The 27,313-nt window shown below is 37.3% G+C and overlaps 1 protein-coding gene across 1 annotated transcript in view; it reads right to left on the minus strand.

Moving 5' to 3' along the window:
- The window catches only part of OTOGL (otogelin like), a 154,454-nt gene that overhangs the window by 56,722 nt on the left and 70,419 nt on the right, over positions 1 to 27,313 (minus strand). Inside the window, exons 26-33 of the mRNA XM_003783387.1 lie at positions 25,728 to 25,862; positions 19,901 to 20,050; positions 17,037 to 17,156; positions 14,020 to 14,136; positions 10,953 to 11,109; positions 10,257 to 10,283; positions 3,987 to 4,154; positions 2,088 to 2,366 (exon numbers count right to left, since the gene is read on the minus strand). Of these exons, the coding sequence (XP_003783435.1) occupies positions 2,088 to 2,366; positions 3,987 to 4,154; positions 10,257 to 10,283; positions 10,953 to 11,109; positions 14,020 to 14,136; positions 17,037 to 17,156; positions 19,901 to 20,050; positions 25,728 to 25,862 (1,153 nt within the window). The remainder of the gene's footprint in view (positions 1 to 2,087; positions 2,367 to 3,986; positions 4,155 to 10,256; positions 10,284 to 10,952; positions 11,110 to 14,019; positions 14,137 to 17,036; positions 17,157 to 19,900; positions 20,051 to 25,727; positions 25,863 to 27,313) is intronic.

Consider the following 27,313-nt stretch of genomic DNA (forward strand, 5'->3'; position numbering starts at 1 on the left):
CTCGCTGTAGTTCTCTGAACCTCAGGTAGGGCTGCAAGGTTGAGTTCCAAGAGTTTCTAGAGTAGACAGGAAATAGAGGCTTGAGGAGGTCAACTGTAAATAAATACAGGTCAAAGTATCACATCCACTCTTATGGACGGCTATGAAGACATGTCAGTGACTCTTGCTGAAGAGCACTTTGTACAAGGATAGTTCCCTGGATGACCTTGGCTGACCCAGCTCCTTCTCTCCTACTTGCAGTTGTCAGGACAACTGGATAGAGTATTTCAGTTATAGATTATCCTGAGATAAGGAGGAGCTAACTCTGACAGCCCAGCCTCTGTCCTTGTCCCTCCTAGAACACGATGTCCTGCAAAGTTGCAATCACTGTGTATTTGGTTATTGCAGCCCAATTCATAATTGCTAAGTCATGGAAGAAGCCCAAGTCCCCATTGACCCATGAATGGATCAATAAATTGTGGTATATGTACACCATGGAATATTATGCAGCCTTAAAGAAATATGGAGACTTTACCTCTTACATATTTACATGGATGGAGCTGGAACACATTCTTCTTAACAAAGTATCTCAAGAATCAAAGAAAAGGTATCCAATGTACTCAGTCTTACTATGAAACCAATTTATAGCTTTCTTATGAAAGCTATAACCCAATTATAGCCCAGGAAGAAGGGGAATGGGGAGAGTGAGAGGAAGGGAGGGAGGGAGGAGGATGGGTGGAGGGAATTAATGGTACCACACCTACGGTGCATCTTACAAGGGTACATGTGAAATTTACTATATGTAGAATATAAACATCTTAATACAATAATTAAGAAAATGCCGTGAAGGCTAAGTTAACCAGTTTGATGAAAACATTTCAAATTGTATATAAAACCAGCACATTGTACCCCATGATTGCATTAATGTACACAGCTATGATTTAATTGTTTTTAAAAAGTTGCACTCAGTGATCCCAGTGCCACTCAAGGTGTAAAATGCAGAGCAGAATGCTTGTAGGGGTTCCCAAGCTGCGTGCAGCATGAGAAACACACAAACTCCATATACCCTGGGCAATTTTCCTGAATCTTGGAGGACTGGCCACCATAGACCCTAGTCTCCTGTTGATTCTTGCTGCCTATCTGTAAGTCATAAAGTTGTTTTGCCTGATTTGCTGAATAAGTGGCATGTCTCACTGGACTAAATCTAAGAATACAAGTGGTTAGAATGTGAAGGCTCCTTTGGCTCTGCTTGGACCCCTTACTAGAGTAAGAAAATTTGTACAACTTTGACAACTGGGTTTGTGCAAAATCTCCTGCCAGGCTTAGGAACCTTTACACATAGGGAACTCTGTGCAACAGGCAAAATTTTGAAACTCAATTTGGAATTTTCTAAAATCTGAAGATTAGAGAGATCTGTGGAAATTTACCCACAACCGAAAATGGAAATGATTAGCTCTCTCAAATTGCTTTAGGAGGACTGACTAGAATGAAACAATTTGCTTGGAGACTCAAAGCAGATATCAAGCTCCTGGATTTCAAAAATGAAACATGACTTTTAAACATTGCATAAAGAAGTGAAGATTGCTTTATGAAACTCAGAAAATTCAATAGCCATACAGCTCTAAAAATCTCTAGAAATAAGATTAGACTTCTGCTGAACTAGGGAAATCCTCCAGAGATCAATGAAACCAGACTGTCTTATAGTCAAAGGATGGAAATAAACATGGTGTACTTATTAATCAGAAGTGCCTTCTAGGAAAGAAAAAGTAGAATCAAACACTAAAAAACCATGTGACACGGGTGGGTTCTGATTCCAAACTCTAGATAGAACGGGTAGCAATAAGTGAAGTAATAATAATAAAAAAGGATATTTAGGGTTGTTTTAAGCAATTGCCATCAAGTTACTTAATACATTAACCCTATCAAGTAGTTATAACTATTTCTGCCATTTAAGGGGTAAGTAAACCAAGGGATAGAGATGTTAAAAAATTTACTTAAGGTCATAGATTCTATCAATGAGAACAATTTTGCAATTAAAACCTGGTAAATATTCTGCATAATGCAAATTTTCCTATGTGTTTCCTTTTTGAATTTCTCAGGAAACATACCTTCTATACTGAAGCTACTTGAATGTTTAAATTCTTCAGAATCATCGTATTTTGAAGCTTTGGCACTGGAATCGGTGAGTGTGATGAAAAAGCCTTTCTTGCTGTATAGTTCAAATGCGCTGTAACCAGGAATCCAGAGTCCTTGATGGTGAAAAAATGTTGCTCTCCGATGAAAGGCTGAATTTGCCTCCCACAGCTTCAAACTAAGAGTGTCATCGTTGTGGACATAGAGAAAGTAGTTTGGCCTCTCAGCAGATTCCAGGGAAACAAGTGCTAGTGCTGGAAAACACAGAGCAGTGTATTTAACAATTCCCTGGATTTTCAAGAGAAGGAAGATTGACACTGACATTATAAAACATATTTATAAAGTTTATAAAATAGTGTCACACAATGACCATAATTAACATCCATCTCAAAGATTTCAGATGTGAGGTAGAAAATCTCTAAAGGAAAAATCAATTCTTTAAATGCAGTGAATAACTATGCTATCTCAAAAAAAAATCAGACTGGTGAGTTCTAATTTTTAAACAAGTATTATGTTCTTGGGTCAAAAAGAAAGAAATATCAGTGAGGACCCCAGAATGTATAGTTTTATACAATTAATCAAATAATTAATTGGACATAGATTTGCATTCATTTGCAAGCTTTAATATTTTTTAATGAACAAAATGTGCTAACAGCTAAATTGGATGATTGAAAAGAGTAAGAGAATAGAAAAATACATCAATTTAGGTGTGCGATGCATTTCAACATCACCAGGTTGTTAACAAGCAAATTTTCCTGCAAAAGATCTTACTGCATCAAGAAAAGACTATTTGCTCACAATATTGCCTATTTCCCAGAAGATGATCAAATGGCTAATGAGCAATTAGGCTTGAAGAAGTACCATCCTTTCTTGTTATGTACTTTGGAAATTTTCTTTATCGCTGTAGAACTCATGATATAACATTTTTAATTGAGATTTTAAGTGAACACTACTCAGATTTTTCAATAAAAGGATTAGTTATTCTAAATCATACAATGAAGTGCTCTAATTCAATATGATTTCAAAAGCATGTATTATGTCCTAAAAACTTGAGCCCTGCAAGAGACAAAGAAAGGAAAAAAATATATAAGCTCCATAAATTAAAATTTGACTATGATAGGTGTTTTCAGACCTAAGGGAGTTGTTTTTACTGGAAAGAATTCATTCTGACTGGAGTACTGGACAATATCTCAGAGTAAGTGAATGTTCAGTCAGATTCAGTTAGTCAGTGACTATTTCCTGAGCTTATACAACATGCCTTGCATGGCTCTGGGTAGACTACACAGAAACAGTGCAGCCTGAGCTTCACTGGGCCAGGAGAGGAAACTACTACCTGTCAGAACAGGTACCAGAGAGACACAACAGGTGCAGCCCTGCTCCTGCAAACAGAGTTAATGTGGGGCCAGGTTCTAGGTACTAGTGAACCAAGACAGACAAGGTCAAGGAAGCATAACAGACTTGAAACAGACACAGTGGCTATCTACACTCTGATTTGCACTCAATATTTAATTTCTTTGATATTAAATCAAAATTTTTTTCTATTACTTTTTATCTGGCATTAAAATCCTTCAAATGTTAGTAATCAGATTGATTTTCAAAAATTTCAAATTTAGTTCTGTGACTAATACTATGGAAATGTTAGCATCAAGAACTCAACTAAACAATCGCAATTCTAACATATATATGCCTGTAAAGAAATGACTTTCTATATGGGATATAGCTGGTTCATATGACAATGTCATATTTTATTTTATAACCATTAGGGCACTTAGAACACTGACACAAACATATTAGATCTCAGTTAATATTTGCTAAATGAAAAAAATATAAAAATGTACATGGAAAACTAAATTCTTATTTTCAATTATACTTACATGATGTCTTCTCTTTGAAAAGGCCTGGAGTTATCATAAAACTAAAAAAAAAATCACTATGAACACTACTTCTTAGCAAAGAGAAAATGCTTCTACTGGTCATATTGGCACCCAGAATAAGGCCAGTCTGCCCATAACTTGCCAGCATATATGGTCCTTCTCCAAGTCCTAGATAACATAAGTAAAAGAATTATAAATTGGCATGGGATTTTAAAATTTCAATGTGTCATTTGAAGGAAATAAATACTAACAACAAAAAACTCCAAAAAATTGAGCAATTAAAAAGTTATCAGGTGCTGGACTGAGCTTGTGGCAGAAGGGAGCTCTGAGACAAGGTAATTTGAAGCAAAGGAGGAGGCGAGAAGGAAAAAGGAGGACAAAGACACGAACAAGAAGAAAGGACACATGAGGAGGAACCAACAGAAAAACTCAGGCAACACGAAAAGCCAAAACAGAGCAAACCTTCCCCCTCCAAGGGACCACAGGCACCTACTGCAGATGACTCCATCTATGAAGAATTAGTGGATTTAACAGAGAGAGAATTTAAAATATGGATGATAAATACAATAAAAGGAATGAATGAGAAAATGGAAAGACAGAACCAAAAGTTGTATGAGAGACTGTAGAATATAGAAAGAATATGGCAGAGCTTAAGGAAATGAAGGAGACAATTAGGGAACGTAAAGAGGCAGCAGAAAGTTTCAAAAATAGGTTAGACCGTGGGGAAGAAAGAATCTCCGAGCTAAAGGATAAAGTTTTTGAGTTAACCCAGGTATCCAAAGAGGCAGAAAAGAAGAGAGAGAAAACAGAACAGGCGCGTAGAGAACTACGAGACTCCATGAAGTGTTCAAACATAGGAATAATAGGGATTGTTGAAGGAGATTTTCCCCAAATTATGGAAGCCCTACTGGAGACTATCATAAGTGAAAACTTCCTAAGTTTTACTGAAGACCCCAACACACTCCTTTCAGATGGATATCAAACCCCAGGTCATCTCAACTGAAACAGAGCTTCTCCAAGAAAATTTATCAGTTGTAAGAAAATAATTGAATTTTTCAAAATACTGTAATCTAAAATAAATACACACCTATTTACAAAATGTATATTTAAACACATATAAACATGATTATGTATACATATAAGTTTATATGTATATGGATATACACAAAGGGTGAGTAAAAAATACACATTTTAAGAAAGACAAAATTATCTTAAAATTGTAGTTAAGTCACATCTGCAATTACAAGAGGAATTCAAACATGACTTCAGCTTTTGTTATCAGTATGCATTGAGTATTATAATTTTAATAAGTTTTCATTTCTTAAAATGTGTATATAGTTTTTGGTACCCTATGTATATGCTTCTTTATATTCATGTACATGTAAAGCAGAGCTGGAAAGAAAGGTTAACTAAACTTTCTGGATCACAAAAAGTGATCCTCACCTATATGAAACAGTTTGTCTCGGTAACCTTCAGCTCTAACCCTGCAAGAGTCTAATCTATCCTCAATAAATATAAGAAGTCTAATTGTATCAATGGCCAGGTATTATAATCTTCTAAAAAATCAGCTCTCTGTAGTCAGCTGCATTGCATGAAAAAAAATAGTTCATGACATGATACATTTTACTGTTCTGAGAATTATTAAATTTCACCAATGAAGTATGTCTATAAAAAGAGAAATAAGATGAAGATGAACAGAAAGTATGATTAAAAAAAACTTTTTATTTATGCTATTATTTCCTATACCCTTACATGGTTCCATAGAAAGCAAAAAAAAGCATTTAGTACAGTAAAACTCTTTGGTCTAGAAGCAAACCTGAGACTCAGTCAGAGTCATTGTTCTGCTAATTTCATCTTGTAAAGATAAGTATATAAATAACAAATAAGTTCGTTGATATTCAACAAATTTTAGGTGTTAGGTTTCACAATAATGAGGTCAGTTTACTTTCAACTCAGTACCTATGCCATTTAATGATTTTAATATAACTATGATATCATAAAACTTTAAGTTTTCTTCTGAATCATCAAAAATTAAGTTACACCATTAGGAGGTGGATCCTTTTAACAGGGGTACAGGTGTGTATTTGTGTTGTCGGTTGTGTTAAGCGTTGATAAATGTGCGGTAGGTGTTATCATAAAAGGTGCATCTTATTCCCCTCAGTATGTATCTCTTTTCCTCTTCTCTCCTTTTTATGTCAAGGAAAATGTAACTTTCCCAGCCCACCCTGAAGAGGGATGAAAAAAAATTAAAAGATTGTAAGAGTTAGATTTTTCCCCGTAAGGACAGAAGATCAGGTCTAAATAAAGGGGAAGAGATAATTGGATTGGAGGGATGAGAAGTCTTTCAAGTAAGAAGGAGAATGAGAGACACAATTTTCATCCTGAGACCCAGAAGAAAAGCAGAGGGGCTCAAGTTATCTCCTTCCACTGGCTCATAATCTGGGACAGGTCACCACTGTGCCGCTGGGGACTCTCATAAGCCATGAGGAAAAGAGCTTCACAAAGGACTCTGATACCTTCAGCTGAGATAACTTTGTCCTCACATCAAGGTGGAGCTCCAAAAGAACTGGAGGATTCTTCTCTGAGCCTGGCAGCAGAGGACCTACCACCAATGTATACACAGTGCATACCAATGTATGCACAGTCGATAAAAAAAAATTATATTACTAGTATCCACCACCTAATGGCTCATTTCCTAGGAAGGACAAGAAGAAAATGATACAAACATCTGAGATGCAAATATGCTTCAATTTATAAAGATGTAGATTTGTATAAATGTGTTAATAATGTATAAATCAGTCAATGAATATGTAAATTATAATCAGATCTGATTCAACATGGAGAAGATATGTATACAACTACACTTGGAGGGCTTGCAGCACCTCATAAATAGTCAACATAAGAATGAGCAAGGAGAGGACAGGCATGGTGGCTCATGCCTATAATCCTAGCACTCGGGGAGGCTGAAAGGGGAGGATTGCTTGAGGTCAGGAGCTTAAGTCCAGCCTGAGTGAGAGCAAGACCCTGTCTCTACTAAAATAGGAAAACTGAGGCAAGAGGATTGCTTGAGCCCAAGAGCTGGAGGTTGCTATGAGCTATGATGCTACCATGGCACTGTACGCAGGGCAAGAGTTCAAGACTGTCTCAAAAACTAAATAAATAATTAAAAAGAATGAGCGAGGAGATAGACAAATAAACAGAATCTTCTTTCCCAGCTGCACGTGCCCCTCACAGCAACCTGGAGCCTGGAGAGACACTTTCCGTCTGAGAAATCCATTTGTATAAAAACCTAAAGCTTTGGAGTTGACTCCCAGTTAATTGCTGTCTTGCTTCTGAACTATTTTCACCAGCAACTAAGACAAAAGTCATTGACCTTATCATTAATTTTCTGCAGGGGGAAGTATAATTTCACCATCTACTAAAAGCAATTATTTCCTGCAGTGATTCTTTAGACACAGAAATAAGCGTATCATGTCTAATAAAATCACTCTGAACTTAAAACTTGCAATTTTTAACAGGACATTGAAGTCTTTGCTCACTCACAGCAATAATAACCAGAACTTTACCTTTTCAGGGAGTTCCATGAAAATGAATATGAAGATATTATATAGAATCTTTGAACTTAGATTATTGAAATAATCCCAGTGGTAACCTCTGAACTCCGCTATTACTTTTTAAATGTTTCTTCCTACAGAATCATAATTAGTTGTTTCTGCATTTGCTTTAAATTATATAGCAATATATGATTGCTTAATAACATAATGTTTCGCGTGTAAGCAAATAATTAAAGGAAGAAATATGTCAGCTATAAATTTCTAAAAACAAATGACCAGGTAAGTTTATAATAGTTATGAAATTATGTGGATTGAAACAAATTAAGAAGAATCATCTGAGACCACTGTTTTATCATGACTGTCAACAACCTCCACTATATTATATTCCTGTTTGGTTGCCTCTCACTGCTGCATTACTTTTACGGACGCTTACTTTCCTGGTATGCTGATGAGTTTCCCACTACTTTGATCATTAGAAACAAATTCTCCCACCAGTCCACGGGGACGGTCAGTGTCTCATCAAGGCCAAATGCCTCCTGTTCACCCTCTATATTATCAATGCAGTTTCACACATGAAACAAGAAGAACTGGTTTGAAGAATTTGTAATATATTAGAAAAAAGAGCCGTCGCTAGAAATAGAACAGACTTATTGACAGAAAGCAAAATGTACTGAGTAGCACGAGGTAGAGATTCAAGAAAATTCTGCTTCTGGGTCCATGGATCTGCAAAAAACATGCCAGATATCAGCAAGGCACAGACGGGGATTCCCCCAGCACCACTGGGTGAGACAGGGATTTCTGGGTGAGAACGTTTTTGAAGCATTTTCTCAAGTCGCTATCTGTGCACATTACACAGAGCATGTGATAACAACGTGAGGTGACCATCCCTGCACTCGGATGTGTTGACCCCTCAGCATGGAGGTCAAGCTCATGGGCTTCCTGAGGTTAAATTGCTTACAAATCCCAATTTGCCACATTTTGGATAAGTGACTTTGGGAGTTATTTAATCTCTCTGTGCTTCAATCTCCTTTGTGGAGTGTTGGTGATAATAAATTGTTGATATAAAATATTGGTCATAACATTTTGAAGTTTAAATTATATGATATAAAGTAGCGAACAGGACAGAAGCTCTTACTATTACTGATTGTATCGTGACTAGGCAATCAATTGCATTTTAATCATGGAATCCAAAGGGTTACTGTGGAGTAGGGGTGGGGGGATGCGTATGTGTGTATCTGCTGAAAATCTTGAACAGAAAATGTATTGAATTATTCTCCTTTATGAAACTTCCACAAATGTGACAAAACACACAAAAGTTAAAAATCTCATTTTCATTTTAATTAATCATCTCCATTTCTCTAAAAGTAACTAACTGACAATTTCTCCCGGGCTCACTAAGCCACTCTGAAGTGTGTTAGATCAGTTGCTTGGCCTAGATTTCCTGTAACTATTATTCTAACTGACCCATCCATCATGGGTCCCGAGTTTGTCCTGTTACTGACAAAATGACACCTCCTTACATCCTCTCACTTGTCTGAATTAGGAATTGGTGTCAGTGCCTTCCTAACTAGACTTGACAAAAAGCCAACTCCAATTCTGCTATCTTTTGGCATTTTCACTGAGGATATAATTGTCTGTTTCTCTTTACATATGCCTTGGTTTTAGGCAAAATCTCTCAGATTTCTCATTGAAAATCTGGATGTTTCACGAGGATAGGAGGTTTTCATTACTATCATATGATTAAGTTCCTGTCCTGGTAATATGCCAATATCATTGCCTACTGATGGCAAAATAAATTCCTTATGTTATTATCATTGCACTTGTATGGGTTTCTTTGATTTCTACCACATAATAACAATTTGATCTTAGTCACCATGCTGAGCATTACATCACCAGAACTGACTCCTCCTAGCTAATTAAAACTTTGTACCCTGGACCAACACCTCCCCTGTCCCTGCCCACTACCCTCCGGTAACCAACAACCACCTCGGGTGGCTCCCATTTCACTCTGGACTGGTAAGAGCACAATATTTTTAGATTCCACGTACAAGTGAGATCAGATACTAATAGTATTTGTTTCACTGTGCCTGGATTATTTCATTTAGCAAAATGTCCTCTAAGTTTATCCATGTTGACACAAATGACAACATTTGCAGTTTTTTTTAAGGATGACTAGCTAAAAGAGAAGATTTTAAATGTTCTTACTACAAAGAAATGATGACTATTTGAGGTAAAGGATATGCTAACTAGCTTGATTTGATCCTCCCATAATGTAGGCAGGTCTCAAATCACTGTATTGTATCCCACAAACATACACAATGTATCTATCAGCTAAAAATAACCACAAACTATAAGAATATGAATAATGTTCATATTTTAAATAATGATAAAAGTTACGGATTTGGTATACATTTTTTATCCTTTTTGCCCAAAAAAAACTATTCATAACTTCACTGACTCATTTTATTTATTTATTTATTCAAATGCTGAGGACAGAAGTTATATATTTTTTCCTACTTTTTAGAGAATAGATCTTAACACAAATATTTATAAATTTAGAAAACTTTTAGAAGTTAACAACTTTGGTGGAGTTACAGTATTGCAAGTCATAAACTATTTATAGTTTGTTCCCAACACAATTTATTCAAGAACTTTTAATCTGAAAACACATCCAATAGACTATCATAGTGATATTCTTTATTGAAATGCCACATACCTTCATTGAAATATTCACAATCAAGGGCTAAAAGAAAAAAAACAATAAATATTAAACTGTGTAAGGAGCTGACCACTTAACTCAATGCCAGTAAGATACGGCCATAGACTTACTAATAGCTACATGAAAGCACAGAAAATGGCATCACATTTAGGGACTTTCTCTGAGAAAAGGGGATTCTTTAAGTGATGTGTCATAACTGATTAAATTTCATGATAATTTTAAAGGTGGGCAAACACGTCTGCCAATTTAAAAATGTCCACTGAACGCGTCCAAATCCCAGCCTTTCTTCAGATGACTTACCACTGACCTAAGTAAATTCAAAGTTTAAAAACTCAAATCAGAAAGAAAATTCAGGTGTCTTTTAAAAAATGATGTTTCTTATAATGGAGGCAGTGAACTTTTACAGACATAAATGGATCAAAATCATAAGCGATTTCTCTGAGGACGGTATGGAAATAATTTCAATGTTAAGTGGCACAGTGACAGCAGTCAGAGAACAAAAAATACCTCAGTTTTTTCAGTTTATACATATTTTGACACGTTATAATTTAAGATTATCAAAGTAAAATAAAATGTGGTCATTTTAAATTAATGCTATTTTCTTGAGTGTTACGGCATTAGTTCTATGGTAAAACACCACTAGTATGGACCACCTTATACGGTCCCCACTTGCGTGCTGAGCAAGGTACTCACAGCAGACAGTCGGTGACCTCCAGTGGATGGACAGTCCTTCCTGACAGCACTTGTACGCATACGCTGCTATGCTAGTGCACAGGCACTCACAGTCCCCACCGAGATTACAGTTACACGTATCTTCATGGCAATTTTTGGCAAAAGAAGTAACATCAATCTGAAAAATGAAGTTAAAGATGATTTCATTTCAATAAGGTCCTGACTATGATTAAAAGTTAACACCTCTAAAATAAAACTAACTGGTATGTTTTCAAAATTTGATAATATTGGCTTAACACTGCCACCCAGAGAGTTGGGTTTTTTGTGTGTGTTTTTTTTTTGAGACAGAGCCTCAAGCTATCGCCCTGGGTAGAGTACCGTGGTGTCACAGCTCACAGCAACTTCAAACTCCTGGGCTTAAGCAATTTTCTTGCCTCAGCCTCCCAAGTAGTTGAGACTACAGGCACCTGCCACACCACCAGGCTATTTTTTGGTTGTAGTTGTCATTGTTGTTTGGCGGGCTCAGGCTGGATTCAAACTCTTCAGCCCTGGTGTATGTGGCTGGTGCCTTAGCTGCTTGAGCTACAGGCACCACCCCGAGAGAGTTTTTAATACCTCACACCTCTGTATTGCCCAAAGGAGAAGAAAATATATTAGGCAAATGTCATTATCAAAGAACCAGCAAAACAAATAATGCAGTTAATGAATAAATATAATTTCAACATCTGCAAAATAACAGATCAATAATTTTGGAAGTTAATCTTTCATTATACACGTAGGCATATTCACGTGGCAGTAACAGAAAAGTATATCCTGGTTCCAATTGTACTTTTACATTATTTTATTTCTTATTCTTTTCCTCCTGTTGGGTGACATTGTAGTGACTGTGAATGGTAATTGCAAGCTTTAAAAAAGTCTTCATATTTACTTAATTAGTTTACTTTATTTGCATTGTATTTAAGTAGCTGATAAAAATTAATATATTGACACTGGCTGCTTGGAACTTTCTTGGAACACCATTTTACTTGCAAGAACAAATGGCAGCGAACCCTTTAGAAAGCAGAGTTTGGTATCACTAATTTGTACTTTATTTTATAGGTCAGCTCCTGAGTTAATTTTTCTTTTCAAAAGACACGGAGGAAAGCCCAGCAGCGTCTGTGGCTCAGGATGCCAGCTGACAAGGTATGACCCTTGGAAACTGAAAAATAGCAAAAGCAGTGTTTTTATAAACAGAGATCTCATTTGCCTGTGCGCGTCTAATATACCATTCCTCAAACTATTTTGTTTCAGAAGCTTTTTATACTCTGAAAAATTATTGAGATCCCCAAAGAAAGCTTGTGTATGGGATTATACCTATCAATATTTACTGTGTTCAGTATTTAAAATTAGGCATTTAAAAAATAACAGTAATGAGCACATTACATGTTAACAAAAATAGTAAGTTTTTAGTGAAAAATATCTATATTTACCAAAACAGAAAAAAACAGTAAGGCGCGTCCACTGTTTCACAGTGTCAGAAATCTGTTAAATGTCTTGCTTCAAAGCACCCAACGGGACACTCACGTCTGCGTCTCTGGGACCTGCTGCAATGCATTTGTTTCATTTTAGATTGACTTAAAGAATATCAAGAAAATCCTGTCCCACACTCAGTTGGAAAAACAGAAGTGTTTTAACATCCTTTTCAGATAATCGTGGCATTCTTTGATACTATATCAAAACTCAAAAAATGTCACTTTCTTAAAACTTCTGTGCATGTGAAATATGAAACCTTTTATACTTCAAAACATTAAAATCCTTTGTTTTGCCATTTGAATGGTTATTTTAGTCCTGCATAACTTGGTAACATCATTCATGAGTCAATTAGAAAATCTACCCCCTTAGGCAGGTCTTCCAAACGTGAACACATTCAATTATGGGCAACAGGAGAGAGTCACATTCATTAACATCACCACCTAGATCATTAGAAAACTCATTAAATATTCACAGGGGTGAATCTAAGGGGTCACTGGGGTCTGCGGCAGTGTTTTTGTTTAGTTTGAGTTGAAGAATATCAAGAAAATCCTGTCCCACAGGATTTAAATAGTTGGAAAAACAGAAGTGTTCATAACTGTTATGATCTTAGATTCACAGGGGTGAATCTACATTTTACCAAATTCTAATTTTCACTTGAAAGTTCCAATTTTATCAAGGGCAACAAATACCCTCAGGTGTCTTCCTTGAAGTCACAGATTCATTTCACTCATTTTCAAGAAAATATCTGCCAGATACACTTGTCTGAATAACCAAATTTATACACTTGTCTGAATAAGCTAATTTATCTGCCATTTGTTCTTACAAGTAAAATGGTGTTCCAAGAAAAAAGCAGCCAACTTAGCTCCAAACTCGTATCCCACAAGGGTGTTTCTCCAAGACAACTACTAGCATATCTTGGTAAGCAATACAGTGTCACTTGATTCTTAGAAATATGTTAAACTATTTTTTAAACTCTATCAGAACTTAAAATTATTATGCCATAAAGGAGTATAGAAAGTTAAATTTCTGAATGAATGACATTCCTTCTTGAGATGTACTTCTAAACCCATTTAAAATGTGCTCTCAGTAATATATATATATTTTGCTTTCTTTTTTTTTTTTGGCCAGGGCTGGGTTTGAACCCACCACCTCCAGTGTATGGGGCCAGCACCCTACTCCGTTGAGCCACAGGCGCCACCCTATTAGTAATATTTTTCAACTATACTTTGAGTTGAGGGAAAGAATGTCCATTTCACAATATTCTCTGAAGAAATACAATTATGCCCTTCAGCATAAAATAATATATAAAAATAATGTTTCATAAAATAAAACAGATTACTATATTCTATTTTTAAATATCATGCATGAATTTACACTGTTAAATGACACAGAGGGAGAAAGTCAACCAACTAAAGTGCATCTTTTCTACAGAAAAAACAAACAAATATATCCTCCTAACAATGGCTTGGCCTTACATTTAAAATGCCAATGGGTAACTGAATTATATTTCCCCTTCATCTTGATATTACAAATACAGCCATAACTCTACCATCTTGAGAATAAAGTGTTCATTTACCACATTGCGACACGAAGCAAAAACGTCGCTGTACAAAATGGAGCATTCTTTCTTGGCATAGGGAAATTTATTCTGATGTGCCTCACAGGGTTTAATTGTGTCATCTGGACTTTCACACTGTGGAACAAATGTAAGGGAGAAAAGAAAATTTTAAAGGAGTGATTCTCAAGCTGAAATCAGAGTAACCTACGTGACTCCATTCTTTACGAATGCATCTAATATGTTCTGATTCCTTTAGCCGGGATTTACTTAAAGCATCTGCTCTCATCCCATGCACTGTTGATAACATGTACTGCTTTTGAAAGCAACTAAACAGAATATTAAAATCATGCAATATTAGAGATAGTATGGAGATAAATACTCTTTAAATCATCCTAAGTGCAGCTTTGACGTGATTCAAAAAACTTCATAAGCATGAACCTCCTTCTTAATTTTTACCTCCTTTTTTCCATCATAAATCACCTTCTGAGAAGTTGTACATTCCCAAATCTCTACAGACTTAAATCCCACACACTCAGCAATTTGGCTCCGCCATCTCCAATCCACTTCCCTGAAACTGTCCTGAGAAAGGTCGCCGATGACCTCTTCGTTACTAAACATGCGGGCAACCTCTCAGATACCTGCTTCTTCTCTCTCTACCTTTGATTCCGTTTAATACTCTCCCCTTCATAAAAGTCTCTCCTCTGTTAGTTTCAAGGCCACAACTTTCTGCTGGGCGTCCTCTTAACTACCTTGGCTGCTGCTCCCCAATCTCCTTCCCCCTCCCTCTTTCGTACAGTTTAACCCTCAAACCTCTATTTTTTGTATTCTATATACTTGTCCTGGCTCCAACCACTCAGAGTTACTAATAACTGCCTGTTATTAGTAATACTAATAACTAATAACTCCCTGTTTCCATCCCAGATCTCCTTGCTGAATTTCAGAACCTGAAGTTTCATATTCTGTATACTTATCCTGGCTCCAACCACTCAGAGTTACTAACAACTGCCAAATCCCTGTTTTCATCCCAGATCTCCTTGCTGAATTTCAGAACCGGAAGTTTCCATCTAAATATCTCTCGGTCACTATTCTCTCAACGCCTCCCGACCGTACTCATCTCCACGCCATCGTCCTGCCCACACTGACCACAGGTCCCTCTCTGCAGAAGGGCCACCAGCATCCACCTGGTGACTCAGGAGACTTTTCCTGAAGCGTCCAAACCCCTAATATAATCTTTCAAAACAGATGGTGACGGTTTTTAATCTTCAAGGTCTCTCACATTTAGGTAAGTTTCTAAATCTCCACTGACTTGACCCCTCCAGCTGGATAATCAGAGGCTCCTGCCCTTGGACTTGGCAGCTCTGTGCTTTGCACCCTGGCCATTCCCTGTGTCAAACCCCACAACACAACTATATTGGATTTCTTGAAATTCACTCCACGTCCCACGGCCCCTTCTTTTCCTATCATATCTTTGCTACTTTGTGTAAGCTTCAGTTTGCTAGCTTCCCTAAATCTTCTAAGATTCATCTCCAGGTATCCCCTCAGAAACTTACCTTGGAACATCACAACCCCCATTTTGTGGGCACTTCTCTCAGAATTTGTATTGTTAATTTTCCTGCCTTACCTACTAACCTATACTCTCAATTCTTTTTTTTTTTTTTTTTGCAGTTTTTGGCCGGGGCTGGATTTGAACCCACCACCTCCAGCACATGGGGCCGGTGCCCTACTCCTTTGAGCCACAGGCGCTGCCCTTATATTCTAAATTCTTTAAGGGCCGAGACTCAGAATTATTCATATTATGTGTCTATGTGTAATGGAAACCATTAAGCACTAAATAAAAGGTAATGAATTAAAAAATGATTTGAGGGTCACCTTTGTCCATTTGGATATGAATTTTTAAAAACTCATTTGAAGGGGTTTAAAATTATTTGAGAACTGTAAATATTTAAGCATTATTAGAAATTAGTTATTTGTTAATTCATTTGTAGATAGGGGAAATGTAAAATATTTTTAAATAATTTCCTCAAAAACTTCTAAAGGTGACAAGATAGAAAATAGCATTAAAAGGGTTTTGCATCTCAGAATGGCAGCTACTTTGGAGATTAAAATATATAATCTCTGTGCTCTTAAACTGAGACCAAACTGAAATATACTACTCAGATTTGACCAAATGAGATAAATGTTTAACCCCATCCACTTTTTATTCTTTAAAAAAAAATAGACACATTAGGTAAACCAGGCAAATTAGTGAAACAGTTAACCAAGTAGTAATCAATAGTAAATTGTGTTTCAAACACAATTAATTAAAAAGATCAAGAAGCTAAAAAAAAAAAAAGTAGAAGGAAGAGTGAACCAATTTCCAACTTGACTGTTTTGTGAACTAGTTCATATACTTTCAAAGTGTGTCCCCCAGAACATTACTTTTTTGAGAATCACTAAATAAAAATATAGGTTCTTTTAGTAAGTTTAGGAAATCCTGCAAACACATCCTTTTTTTATAAGTATATACACGTACTGTCCCAAGAAGTCCTTCAAAAGACAACCATCTATAACTTAATTTATTCATCTGTTCCCAACGGTAGTTGACCCTAAAGCCATCCCCACACATTTCTTTATCTCATGTGACACTAAAAACACGGTTGCCTTCATTTATTTATTGCTTTGAGATGGCAAAAGTTCTACCATTCTTTGAAATGAAGACATATTGGTAGCCTTTCACTCTGGTGAGGAAAACGTCAGAGAGACGATGTAAGTTTGAATGTCATCTCTGCTACTTTCTGTCTCTGTAATATTAGACGGCATTTAACTGCTCTGAGCCTCAACTTTATCTATAATATGGAGACGACATTCTTTACATCATTAGGTTGTCCCCAAAATTACAGGAGAAGATGAATATGCCAGTAGCTCATCAACCGGGAATCACTAAAAATTCATGTAAAAATAATATTACGTAAATAAATTCTCCTTTGAGAATGAAATGTTTTAGTGGAAAAATATTCCAAAATGATTTTTTTTTAAAGCACATCCATTGAACTCACCTGTCCTAATGCCCAGCTATCTCCAAACACCTGGGCATTTCTCACTTCCAAGTTATTAGATGTGGTCATATCATTGGAAGTACATTTGTCAAAGTTTCCACACAATCCTGACAGCTTGCTCTAAAGTAAAATAAAATCAACAGGATATATTCTAAATTCACTTTAACGTTTAAGGATTCATATTCACTAAAACTTTGGAAAGATTCAAAATACGTATTTACGAATTTGCACAGCAACTATTTAAAAAATAAATTTTTGAAGAAAGTGGATATTCATACCTATTTAATTATATTTGGTAATTATTTTAAATTCTCAAAAACATTTTTACCAACCTCCAAATCCTGTTTATCGGCACTTAACCAGCATCTTAGCACTGATACAACTGATAACAAATAATTTGGAAAAGTATAATTAAAATGTTACCATATAGACATGTGTGTATATACATCTATGTGTGTGTATATAATTTATGCACACATGTAACATTTTGATAATGAAAGACCTGTTATATGTTACATTTTGATAATGAAAGTCCTGGCTTATATGTTTAAAGTTTTGTAATACAATACATAAGAAAGATAATGTAGGTTGTTATGGGTTGTAAAATGGTTACTGCAATGTGCAAATGAACTATTCACATTAATAATTACCCACTGGATTTTTTCAAAATAATATCAAAAATTTTATTTCTACAGGAAGGAGAAGAACTTGCAGCAATGAGTCTTCCAAAGACAATGGGACTCCTCCTTAAAATCTTGAATTTATTCATTTATATATATATATATCTGTTTCTTTTTGAGACAGAGTTTCATTTTGTCACCCTTAGTAGAGGGCTGTGATGTCACAGCTTACAGCAACCTAAAATTCTCAGGCTGAAGTGATCCCCTTGCCCAAGCAATCCACCCACCTCGGCCTCCCAGATTGCTAGGATTATAGGTGTGAGTCACCAAAAACCTTGAATTTAAAGATGCTGAACTGTCTCTTCAATAATGAAGAACAGAATGCATCCTTTCTTTGATAGTGAAGGAGGTCTCCTCGGTCTCTAGGATTACAATTGGCACAACCACCTGTTACCATGGAGCCTGTGCTATCAGAAACCACTTCCATCTGGAGACAGTGCCACTACTACTGAAGTCATCCAAAAGCTGAAGTATCAGTGGGGGAGGATGTATAAAATGAATGATTGACTTGTTTCCAAAAAATAAGGAAAGGGGGATAGATGATGAAGAATGGCAGAGAACATTAGTTAAAAAAAGATACCAATGACTAAACTTTATTTCAGATTCAGCAAAGGAATGTAAGATGCCAGTAAACTTAATAATAGGTCTTTGGCCTTTATCCTCCTTCCAACTGAAAGATTGTGACTTCAACATACAATCATTTTAAATCAACAGCATAAATTGAAATCTTTTTTTTTTTTTTTTTACTGAGACAGAGTCCCACTTTGTCACCCTTGGTAGAGTGCCATGGCATCCTAGTTCATAGCAACCTCAAACTCTTAGGCTCAAGCAATCCTCTTGCCTCAGTCTTTTCATTTTTAGTAGAGCCAGGGTCTCACTCTTGCTCAGGCTGATCTCGAACTCCTGAGCTCAAGCAATCCACCTGCCTTGGCCTCTGAGAGTGCTAGGATTACAGGCATGAACCACCTCATTTGGCTAAAATCTTTTTAAAAATTAAATTTCCTATGTTTTTATGAGGATATATTGCAGCCATCTGAATTTTTCTCTAATTTGACACAAATTATATATATATATCTATGAGTTTCAATCTCACTTTCTTTTTTTTTTTTTTTCTGAGACGGAGCCTCAAGCTATCCCCCTGGGTAGAGTGCCATGGCATCATGCTCACAGCAACCTCCAACTCCTGGGCTCAAGCGAGTCTCCTGCCTCAGCCTCCCAAGTAGCTGGGACTACAGGCGCCCACCACAACGCCTGGCTATTTTTTTGGTTGCAGCCGTCATTGTTGTTTGGCGGCGGGCTGGGGATTCGAACCCGCCACCTTAGGTGTATGTGGCTGGTGCCTTAGCCGTTTGAGCCACAGGTGCCGAGCCTCAATCTCACTTTCAAATAAACCAGATGCTTTAAAATATAACCAATGTTTTAAAAAAGCCTTTAAGATATAAATTTAAAATATTTAATCATGTTTTAAGTAATGTTAAATATTAAACATTTTTAACACTAGTTCATAAAATAGTGAACGGGGATATATATAAAATAATTTAAAATATAAATTGCCAAAAATAGCACAACTCAGATTGAATCTTCAGCCCTGAGTGGGTAAACAAACCATGGTTCACCCACACAACAGAATACTACAATAGCAATACAAAGGAGTAAAACCATTACTTCCCACAATGACATGGCTGAATCGTAAACATATTTTGCCAATCAAAGAAGCCAGACCCCAAAGCTATGTATTGTACACTCCATGATATAAGATATCTGGGAAAGGCAAAACTATAGCGATATAAAGTATAAAAGTGACTGCTAAGGGTTTAGAACTAAGCACCATAATAGTCAATCTTTTACATTTTTAAAAATAATTGTACTGTACGTGAGCTTATAAGAATGCCCAGAATGTGGAGGAAAATGCAGAAAATATAGTACAATTTCATTGCATTATAGATAAATCACATAGCCAAGCCAAAAGGAGATAAAAGGAGCTGACCTAAGTAACTTTTGAAAACTGAACACTGTAAGCATAAAGTTAAAAAGACCTGCACACAAACTCAGGCAAGTTCTTTCTCATAGAAAAATATTACCTAGTTCTTAAAGGAAAACACTGATCATTTCCTTTCCATCAAACATCAAAAGGTAAATATAACTTCGTTTATTGCATCTCTTGTGAAGATGAACTTGACCTACCTTCCACTGCGGTCCAACTTTGATATGAATGGTGGTCTTCTTGTCCCAAAGAATAGTGATATCTTTCTCTGGAAAGTACACCACTATGTAGTAGCCAGCCTTCCAAAGCTGGTAGGTAGGTTTATTTTCCAGAAAAAAACCAGATTGTTTCTTTAGAAAAAAAAAATTTGAAAAAAAAAAAGAATGAATAACATATTCTCTAACCAAAATGTATCAATTTAATTAAGTTAATATCCACAAATAACTATGTACTAGTTTTATTGATTGACCATGTCTTCTCTGAATTCTGTAAGAAAAGATGAAACAAGTGCACAAATAGAAAATACACAAAACTGATAACCAGACACACAGCTGCAGATGGCTCGGCCTGGATAAAGGGGCAAAGAAAGAATTTTAGCCACATGAGAAAGAGTACAAATAAGGGATGGACACAGAGGGCAGTTAGGGCCCTGCTGAAGCAGATACTCTACATCTAGGATGAATAAATATCACAGCGACCTGACGTGCAGCAGAACGTTGGTGCTGCTCATGTTTCTACAGGAAATAGTCTACTGACTTCACCAAATATTTATGGAAAACTGGAACGATTGCGTTCGCTAGGAGATGCTGCCTTCACAATCCTGCCCAAGAGAAGCCTGAAGTATTGACACCACCTCTAAGGGGAAATGCGAAAGTTCTCAATTTAATAATGAAAGAAAAAAATCATGTTCTGAGGTCACGAAGATCCATTTTAAGAATGAATCTCCTATCTGTGATATTGTGGAGAAGGGAAAAGAAAAGAAATGCGTACTCGTTTTGCTATTGTACCTCGTACTGAAAAATTTACAGCCACAGGGCCTGGTGGGGCTTAGTGTAGATGGAAAAGGCGTCAAGGTGCAGGTGGAGGACAGGGACAGAAACGGGTTCTGACTGATGCAACTCAGTTCAGTACGATCCAGTTTCGGGAGTCCGCTGGGGGTCTTGAAGCATATGCCCTGTGGATAAAGGGAGCAACTGTGTGTGTTCACATGTGTGTGGAGGGATAAATTAATATCAAAGAGACTTAGAGGGGCTTCTTGCAAGAGGTGAGAATACGAGCTGACCCTTCAGAGGTTACGCATAGGTAGGTGTAGAGGCTTGGGAGAAAGAATGGAGAAGACGTCCAACCAAACAAAATAACTGGCTAAATAAAGACTTAGGGGCAGGAAAGGGAAGATTCTTTCAGGACTAAGGAGAGCGCCGAAACGCTACAGCGCACGGAATCCCAGCCTGAGACCTTTTGCAAACAAGTTCCCGGTAAGGGATAATTATCACATGTGCAAACTGTAGTCAGCAAAGCCTTCTGAACAGGGAAGTGACAAATCAGGTCTGTATCTTAAATGACAATAATTTATTTGGTAGAAGGGATAAAAGTGGGAAGAAATTAGAGACAGAACACATTGGGAAATTTTACAGTACCTTCCTCAGATAGCAGGAATGTGCGCTATTCTCACTGAGCAAGGCTGTATTCTAAACATGGTTCCGTGGAATCTGACCTTGGCATTAACTCACATACTAACTTCAAAACACGTGATTACATCAAAGGAAGGAAAACAAACATAACCAGAAGCAGAATGAAAACTGTGAAAGAGATAGGATTTTGGTTGTGTTTCTCCTTTAAGTAGTAACAAAAGCATAGTTTAAAAAGACTATGGACAGTAGACTTTGTAATAAACCCTTCAAAGGGAAAATGAAATAAATGTAGTCATATCCATTTTCAGTGTCCTAGCCCAAAGTCATGCTTAAAATATGTAATCCATACATTGTGCAGAACATTATATATTAGACATAACCATAGATACTGTTATGGGCTCTCCTGGGCTTATCCTTCCTCTCCTGAATCCCTAACTTTCACCGACTAAGCTCCGGCTATCCTGGCCTTGTTTCTGCTCTTCCTATTAATCTAAGCTTGTACCCATCTCAATCCTGTGTACTTGGCGTTTCTCCTGCTGGGAACTCTCTTCCCCCAGCTCTTGGTCTAACTCCCTCATTCCCACCAACTGTGGGAGGACTTCCACTTCAGGGAGGCCTCCCCTGATTGCCCGCCTCAATGGAGCTCTCATCCCCAAAACTGGCTGGGCTGGTGGCCATCTGGACAGTGCAATGGCAGAGTTTTATATCAGAAGAGGGGCCCACTTTGGGGTTTAATGCGCTGTAGCTGCCATCTTGAAACTCTGATAATTGTACCTTTGCAGTGTTCTGTCAGTGAAATCCAAGGCGATAAAGAAGCATATGCCGGGCAGGCCGTGGGAGCCTTGACTCACGGCCCCTGATTTCTGCTGCCCCCCTAGGCGTGGACTCGCAGCTGCCTGCTTCCCTGCTGCCCCCTGGAGACCCCTGCTATGTTCCACCCACAAGGCAGAGGCAGCTGGCCTTGGGCTCGGGCACCCAAGCGTCAGGTTGAAGTTACCGCAAGGCGCTCAGCACTGAGTCTGCACTCGCCCAGGAGAGCCCCTGGGCCCCGTGAACATGGCATTAAATGATACACGTTAGAAGAGGCCGGGCCAGAGAACGAAAAACAAAGATTTTTTTCCAGTTTTGAACAAGGGGTCCCACGTTTTCAGTTTGCACTAGGCCACCTCAACTGTGTGGCCTGCCCTGCTCCCGAGCTTTTCTCTGCAGTAGAATTTTGTAAATTTCATTGCACCTTTCAGTATCTGTTTATTATCTGATTTGTCTTTGACTGTATAGTTTGTCTTTCGCTCACAGTCTGGTTCCACATCAGTTATCCTGGGATGCAAAATCACTCCTTTCTATTTGTAGACAAAGCACCTCATTTGACAAGACAGTTTACTACAAGAAGAAAAATCCTCCTTGGTGAAAAGGAATTGCTCTAATCCTTACTTTTCAGGTTAATAATATTTCTCATTAGAAAAGGGAGATATCGGCCGGGCGTGGTGGCTCACGCCTGTAATCCTAGCACCCTGGAAGGCCAACGAGGCGGGTGGACGGCCCTGAACTCAGAGGTTCAAGACCAGCATGAGCCGGAGTGAGACCCCGTCTCTACCAAAAATTGCCGGGCGTTCTGGCAGGTGCCTGTAATTGCAGCTACTAGGGAGGCTGAGGCTAGAGAATCACTTAAACCCAAGGACCCAGGGGTTGGTGGAGGTTGCTGTGAGCTATGATTCCATAGCACTCTACTGAGGGTCACAAAGTGAGACTCTGTCTCCATTAAAAAAAATGAAAGCAAAATTTAAAAAAAAAATAATAAAAAATAAAAAGAAAAAAAGAAAAAGGAGGTATTCAGAATTGTCTAAATTAGAGACCACCTCTTCAGATGAGAACTATGGCATTTTAAACAAACCCCAGGGATGTTGAGAAAGGTAGATTAGAAATGTGGACGGGTAGAACATTTTTAAAGTGCAGCTTGAATAAATTAACAAAATATTTCTACCTTATATGTCTGATACAAAGTGAAATTAGAACTGTGTGTTCATGTAAAAAATAACAGACCTTTTTTCTTCCCATGGATGGGCAATCCATCTAATTTAAAATAATACTTTCACTTTTTATGTTTGAGAAAAAAATGGCAGCAGGACATTTGCTAAGGTCAAACCATTTTTATGACTTTTCTTGATCTTCATACTTCACAACCTACATAACAGAGAATCGTCAGCACCTGCATAGAGGTGAAAATTGGAAGTTGACAGTTACATCAATCTGTATTTGTCACTTCAAAACTGTGTCAAACTCTCTTTATGAGAGTATTTACTATTTCCTTCTCGAGTTTTTTTTTAAACATATTGTTCTTAGAGTACTTATAGAGAATCTTCACCTATAAAGGAATATTTAGCTGATGGTTATACCAAACTGCTATAACTACTTTAAAAATATGTTGACATGGGAGTGGCACCTGTGGCTCAAAGGAGTAGGGCACCAGCCCCATATGCTGGAGGTGACAGGTTCAAACCCAGCCCCAGCCAAAAACTGCAAAAAAAATACATTGGCATGACTGAAGAAACTGTTTTGCCCAAAGTTTGATTACTGCCCCACTGGCCGCTGTGGTTCTGACTGAGGCATAACCAGGTTCTAAGACAACTGTTCTGAAATTCTAGTGTGCACAGGTACCATTAAAAATACCAATTTCACTTTCAACATCAGCCATTCCAATTACTGAGGCAGGGCCCAGAGACCAGCACTTGTAACAATTGCAGATGATTTTAATGAAAAAGATTTACAGATTGAACTTAGAGAAACACTGTTCTCAAAATCTCAGAAAAGAGGTCACTTTTCAAAGGCCATTTGTCAGATCATGCACTTTCTAACTCCAAAATTTATTTCCTGGCACATGAGGCTCAAATACCTTGCAACATTCAAGAGCCTACGTGGCCTGAACCTGGCTCCCTCATCCATAGCCCTGGCCCACGTGCCCCCTACCTTACTGCTGGTCAGAAGGTGCCCCCTCAGTCTCTCTGCCACACCCTCCACTCTCCCATACACGGTGCTTCAGCCAAACTAAACCACTTGCAATAATCTGAACATGCAATTCCATCTTTCAACTCTGCTCCTTTGACGGGGATTATTGCTCTGTCAGGATTGCCATCTTACTCCCTCTGTTCATCTGGCTAATTCCTACTCATGCTCTAAGACTCAGTCCAAATGGTTTCATGCACAGCATGTTTTCTGGGCCTTCAAAAATAAGGATGGTAAAGAAGAGGAGAAAGCCATTTCTTAAAATTCATTATTTTATATTTTCATTTCACCCACCCTCAGATTTTAAAATCATTCCAAATTCTGGAAATTTCTGCTGCTCAGACAGATTAAGTAAACTCTAAACTTCCCCAGAGTGATACAACCAGCTGGTGTTAGAACAGAGGCTCTGAACCAGCACTGACTAACTCTAAACGCCATGCTTTGGACAACTACCCTAAACATCTTGGGTTGCTTCAGGTGTCCTTCCCAGGTGTGCTCATATTACCCTACATAACACCAGGGCTGGATATGCTTATTTATTCCTCACATGAGTATGAGTTCCCTAAAGCCAAGTACTGTGTCTTTTCACTGTCATAGCCCTAATAATTAGTACAGGTTTTAATATACTGTACTTTGGGAGGGAAGGAAGGAAATGTATTTTTTTTTAAATTGGGCTGGCTCCAAGTAGATAAGAATAAACAAGAGTCCCAATTCTCACAGAGCAGACAGTTGGGAAAGACAACCTCACTGTAGCATGCTGCATGCTCAACAGGGCACTTGAGGGCATGGGAGGAGCTCCCTGAAGCAGCTAAGACAAGACATAGTGTGTAAGAAAATGGAAAGTCAGATCCAGCTAGGAGCAGCGACACTCGTGAAGGACTGGTAAAAAGCTCTACCCTCCAGAATGTGGGCTTGAAGCAGAAAGTGATGAAAGGTGAGGCAGGAGAGGAAGGCAGCAGCCAGGCTGGCAAGGCTCTGTAAGGGCAATAGGAAGCCATCTGAAAAATTTGACACACCAGAGTGGCAGATTAGATTTCTATTTTAGAAGAGCCACCCTGGCTGCTGTGCAAGAAGATGGATTTGAAGGGAAGATGGCTTGGAAGTCCAATTTGGAGGTTACTGACGTAGTCAAGGCAACAGGTGATGGCTGCTAGGGCTGAAATTATGACCATAGGAATGAAGATCAAAGGAAAGAATAGTAATATGGAATGTGGTACAAACAAAGTATCAACAAAATAGACTGGTCATGTATGACTGAAGCCACATAAAATGACAAAGAAAAAGCAATGCAGACCTTGGAAACAGGTACAGAGAGAAGTATCCCAAATCACTAGTGTTCTATTTTCAGTATCCTCAGGACAAGTTAGAACGATCCTAAAAGAAATGATTCACTAACCTGTTTGTAAGGAGAATCATGCAGGTAAATTTCAGTATCCCCAACTGAAATCAAAACGCTTTTAGAACACACAATATCATTGTCAAAGCATTTCTTGTTCTGGGCAATGACAGATATATCTGAATCATCTGTACTCTGAAATATAAAAACAGTTTATTGATACAAGTATATACAATACACATAAATTTTGGTTATTTTTGTTAATAAGTCAAGAGAAAACCAAGATTTACAATGGAGTCTAGGTTTCATTGAAATTGAAAAACAACTCTAAAAAAATTAAATGTCTTTATCTAATAACATGAGCAATTTTGTGGAAATACAATAAAATAGCTCAATCTTTAAACACTTCTAATACATCTGGTAAGATTTTGTTCTAGAAAATTTTTTTCCATTTTGATGCCAACCATTATCATTTTCTTCATCCATAAACTACCATCAAGATGATACATATCTCAAGAATGGAAAAAAAAAGTATCCAATGTACTCAGCCATACTATAAAACTAATTTATAGCTTTCATGTGAGAGCTATAACCCAATTGTAGCCCCAAGAATATGGGGAAAGGGAGGGGAGTGGGGAGGGTGATTGCTGGCACCACACCTATGGTTCATCTTACAAGGGTACATGTGAATCTTTCTAAATGTAGAGTATAAATGTCTTAACACAATAACTAAGAAAATGCCATGAAGTCTCTGTTAACCAGTTTGATGAAAATATTTCAAATTATATCTAAAACCAGCACACTGTACCCCATGACTGCATTAATGTACACAGCTATGCTTTAATAAAAAATAAAAATAAATTTCAAAAAAGATAAATCTTTAAATATTTTCATTTTAGACAACATGTCTTTTGATTATTTTAAGGAGCTTTCTGTTCAAATAGTTATTTGACTGTAATTAGAATTTAAATAGAAACAAAACCGGTATGTGTTAATAAATAAAATAATGTATATTATTTGAGCACTTGCTTTGAACTTCACATATGTTATCTCATTCAGAACTTCAGTTAAACTTTTGAGTTCAGTATTACCTTTATTTTACAGATCAGAAAACTGTTGTTAAGAGGGATTAATTAATTGTCCAAGGTCTCGTTACTAAACAAGTTCAAGTGTCTAATCTGTTTTGTTTAGTTTTTATGCCACTTGTTAAAAAAAAAATAGGAAGAGTATAGCAATGGTTGGGGAGAAAAGTAAATTTTAGAGTATAGAGAATATTCACTATCCAATAACATAATTTAGCCTCACACACTTTAAATCTAACACTTCCATCTCTATTTACACCCTTTTCCTTCACCGACTCCCCACTCCATCCACTAAGAACACGATCTTCAGAATCAAGATTTCTAATTTTATATCCCAACTTTATGGTGGAGTCTTTGGTTCTATAGACCCTGGAAATTCATTATGACAAATTATAATTATACATTTTACAAGGTATAACGTGACATTATGACGTGATGTATGCACACAATGCAAAATGATTAAATCAAGGTAATTAACATATTCATCACCCGGCACATGTATCATTTTTCTATGAAGAAAGTCAATAGGCTTTGTCAAATTTTCTAAGTGTCTGTTATCCCCCC

The sequence above is a fragment of the Otolemur garnettii genome, unplaced genomic scaffold (genome assembly GCF_000181295.1).
Source record: "Otolemur garnettii isolate 467f Iridium unplaced genomic scaffold, OtoGar3 scaffold00007, whole genome shotgun sequence".
Classification (NCBI taxonomy): Eukaryota; Metazoa; Chordata; class Mammalia; order Primates; family Galagidae; genus Otolemur; species Otolemur garnettii.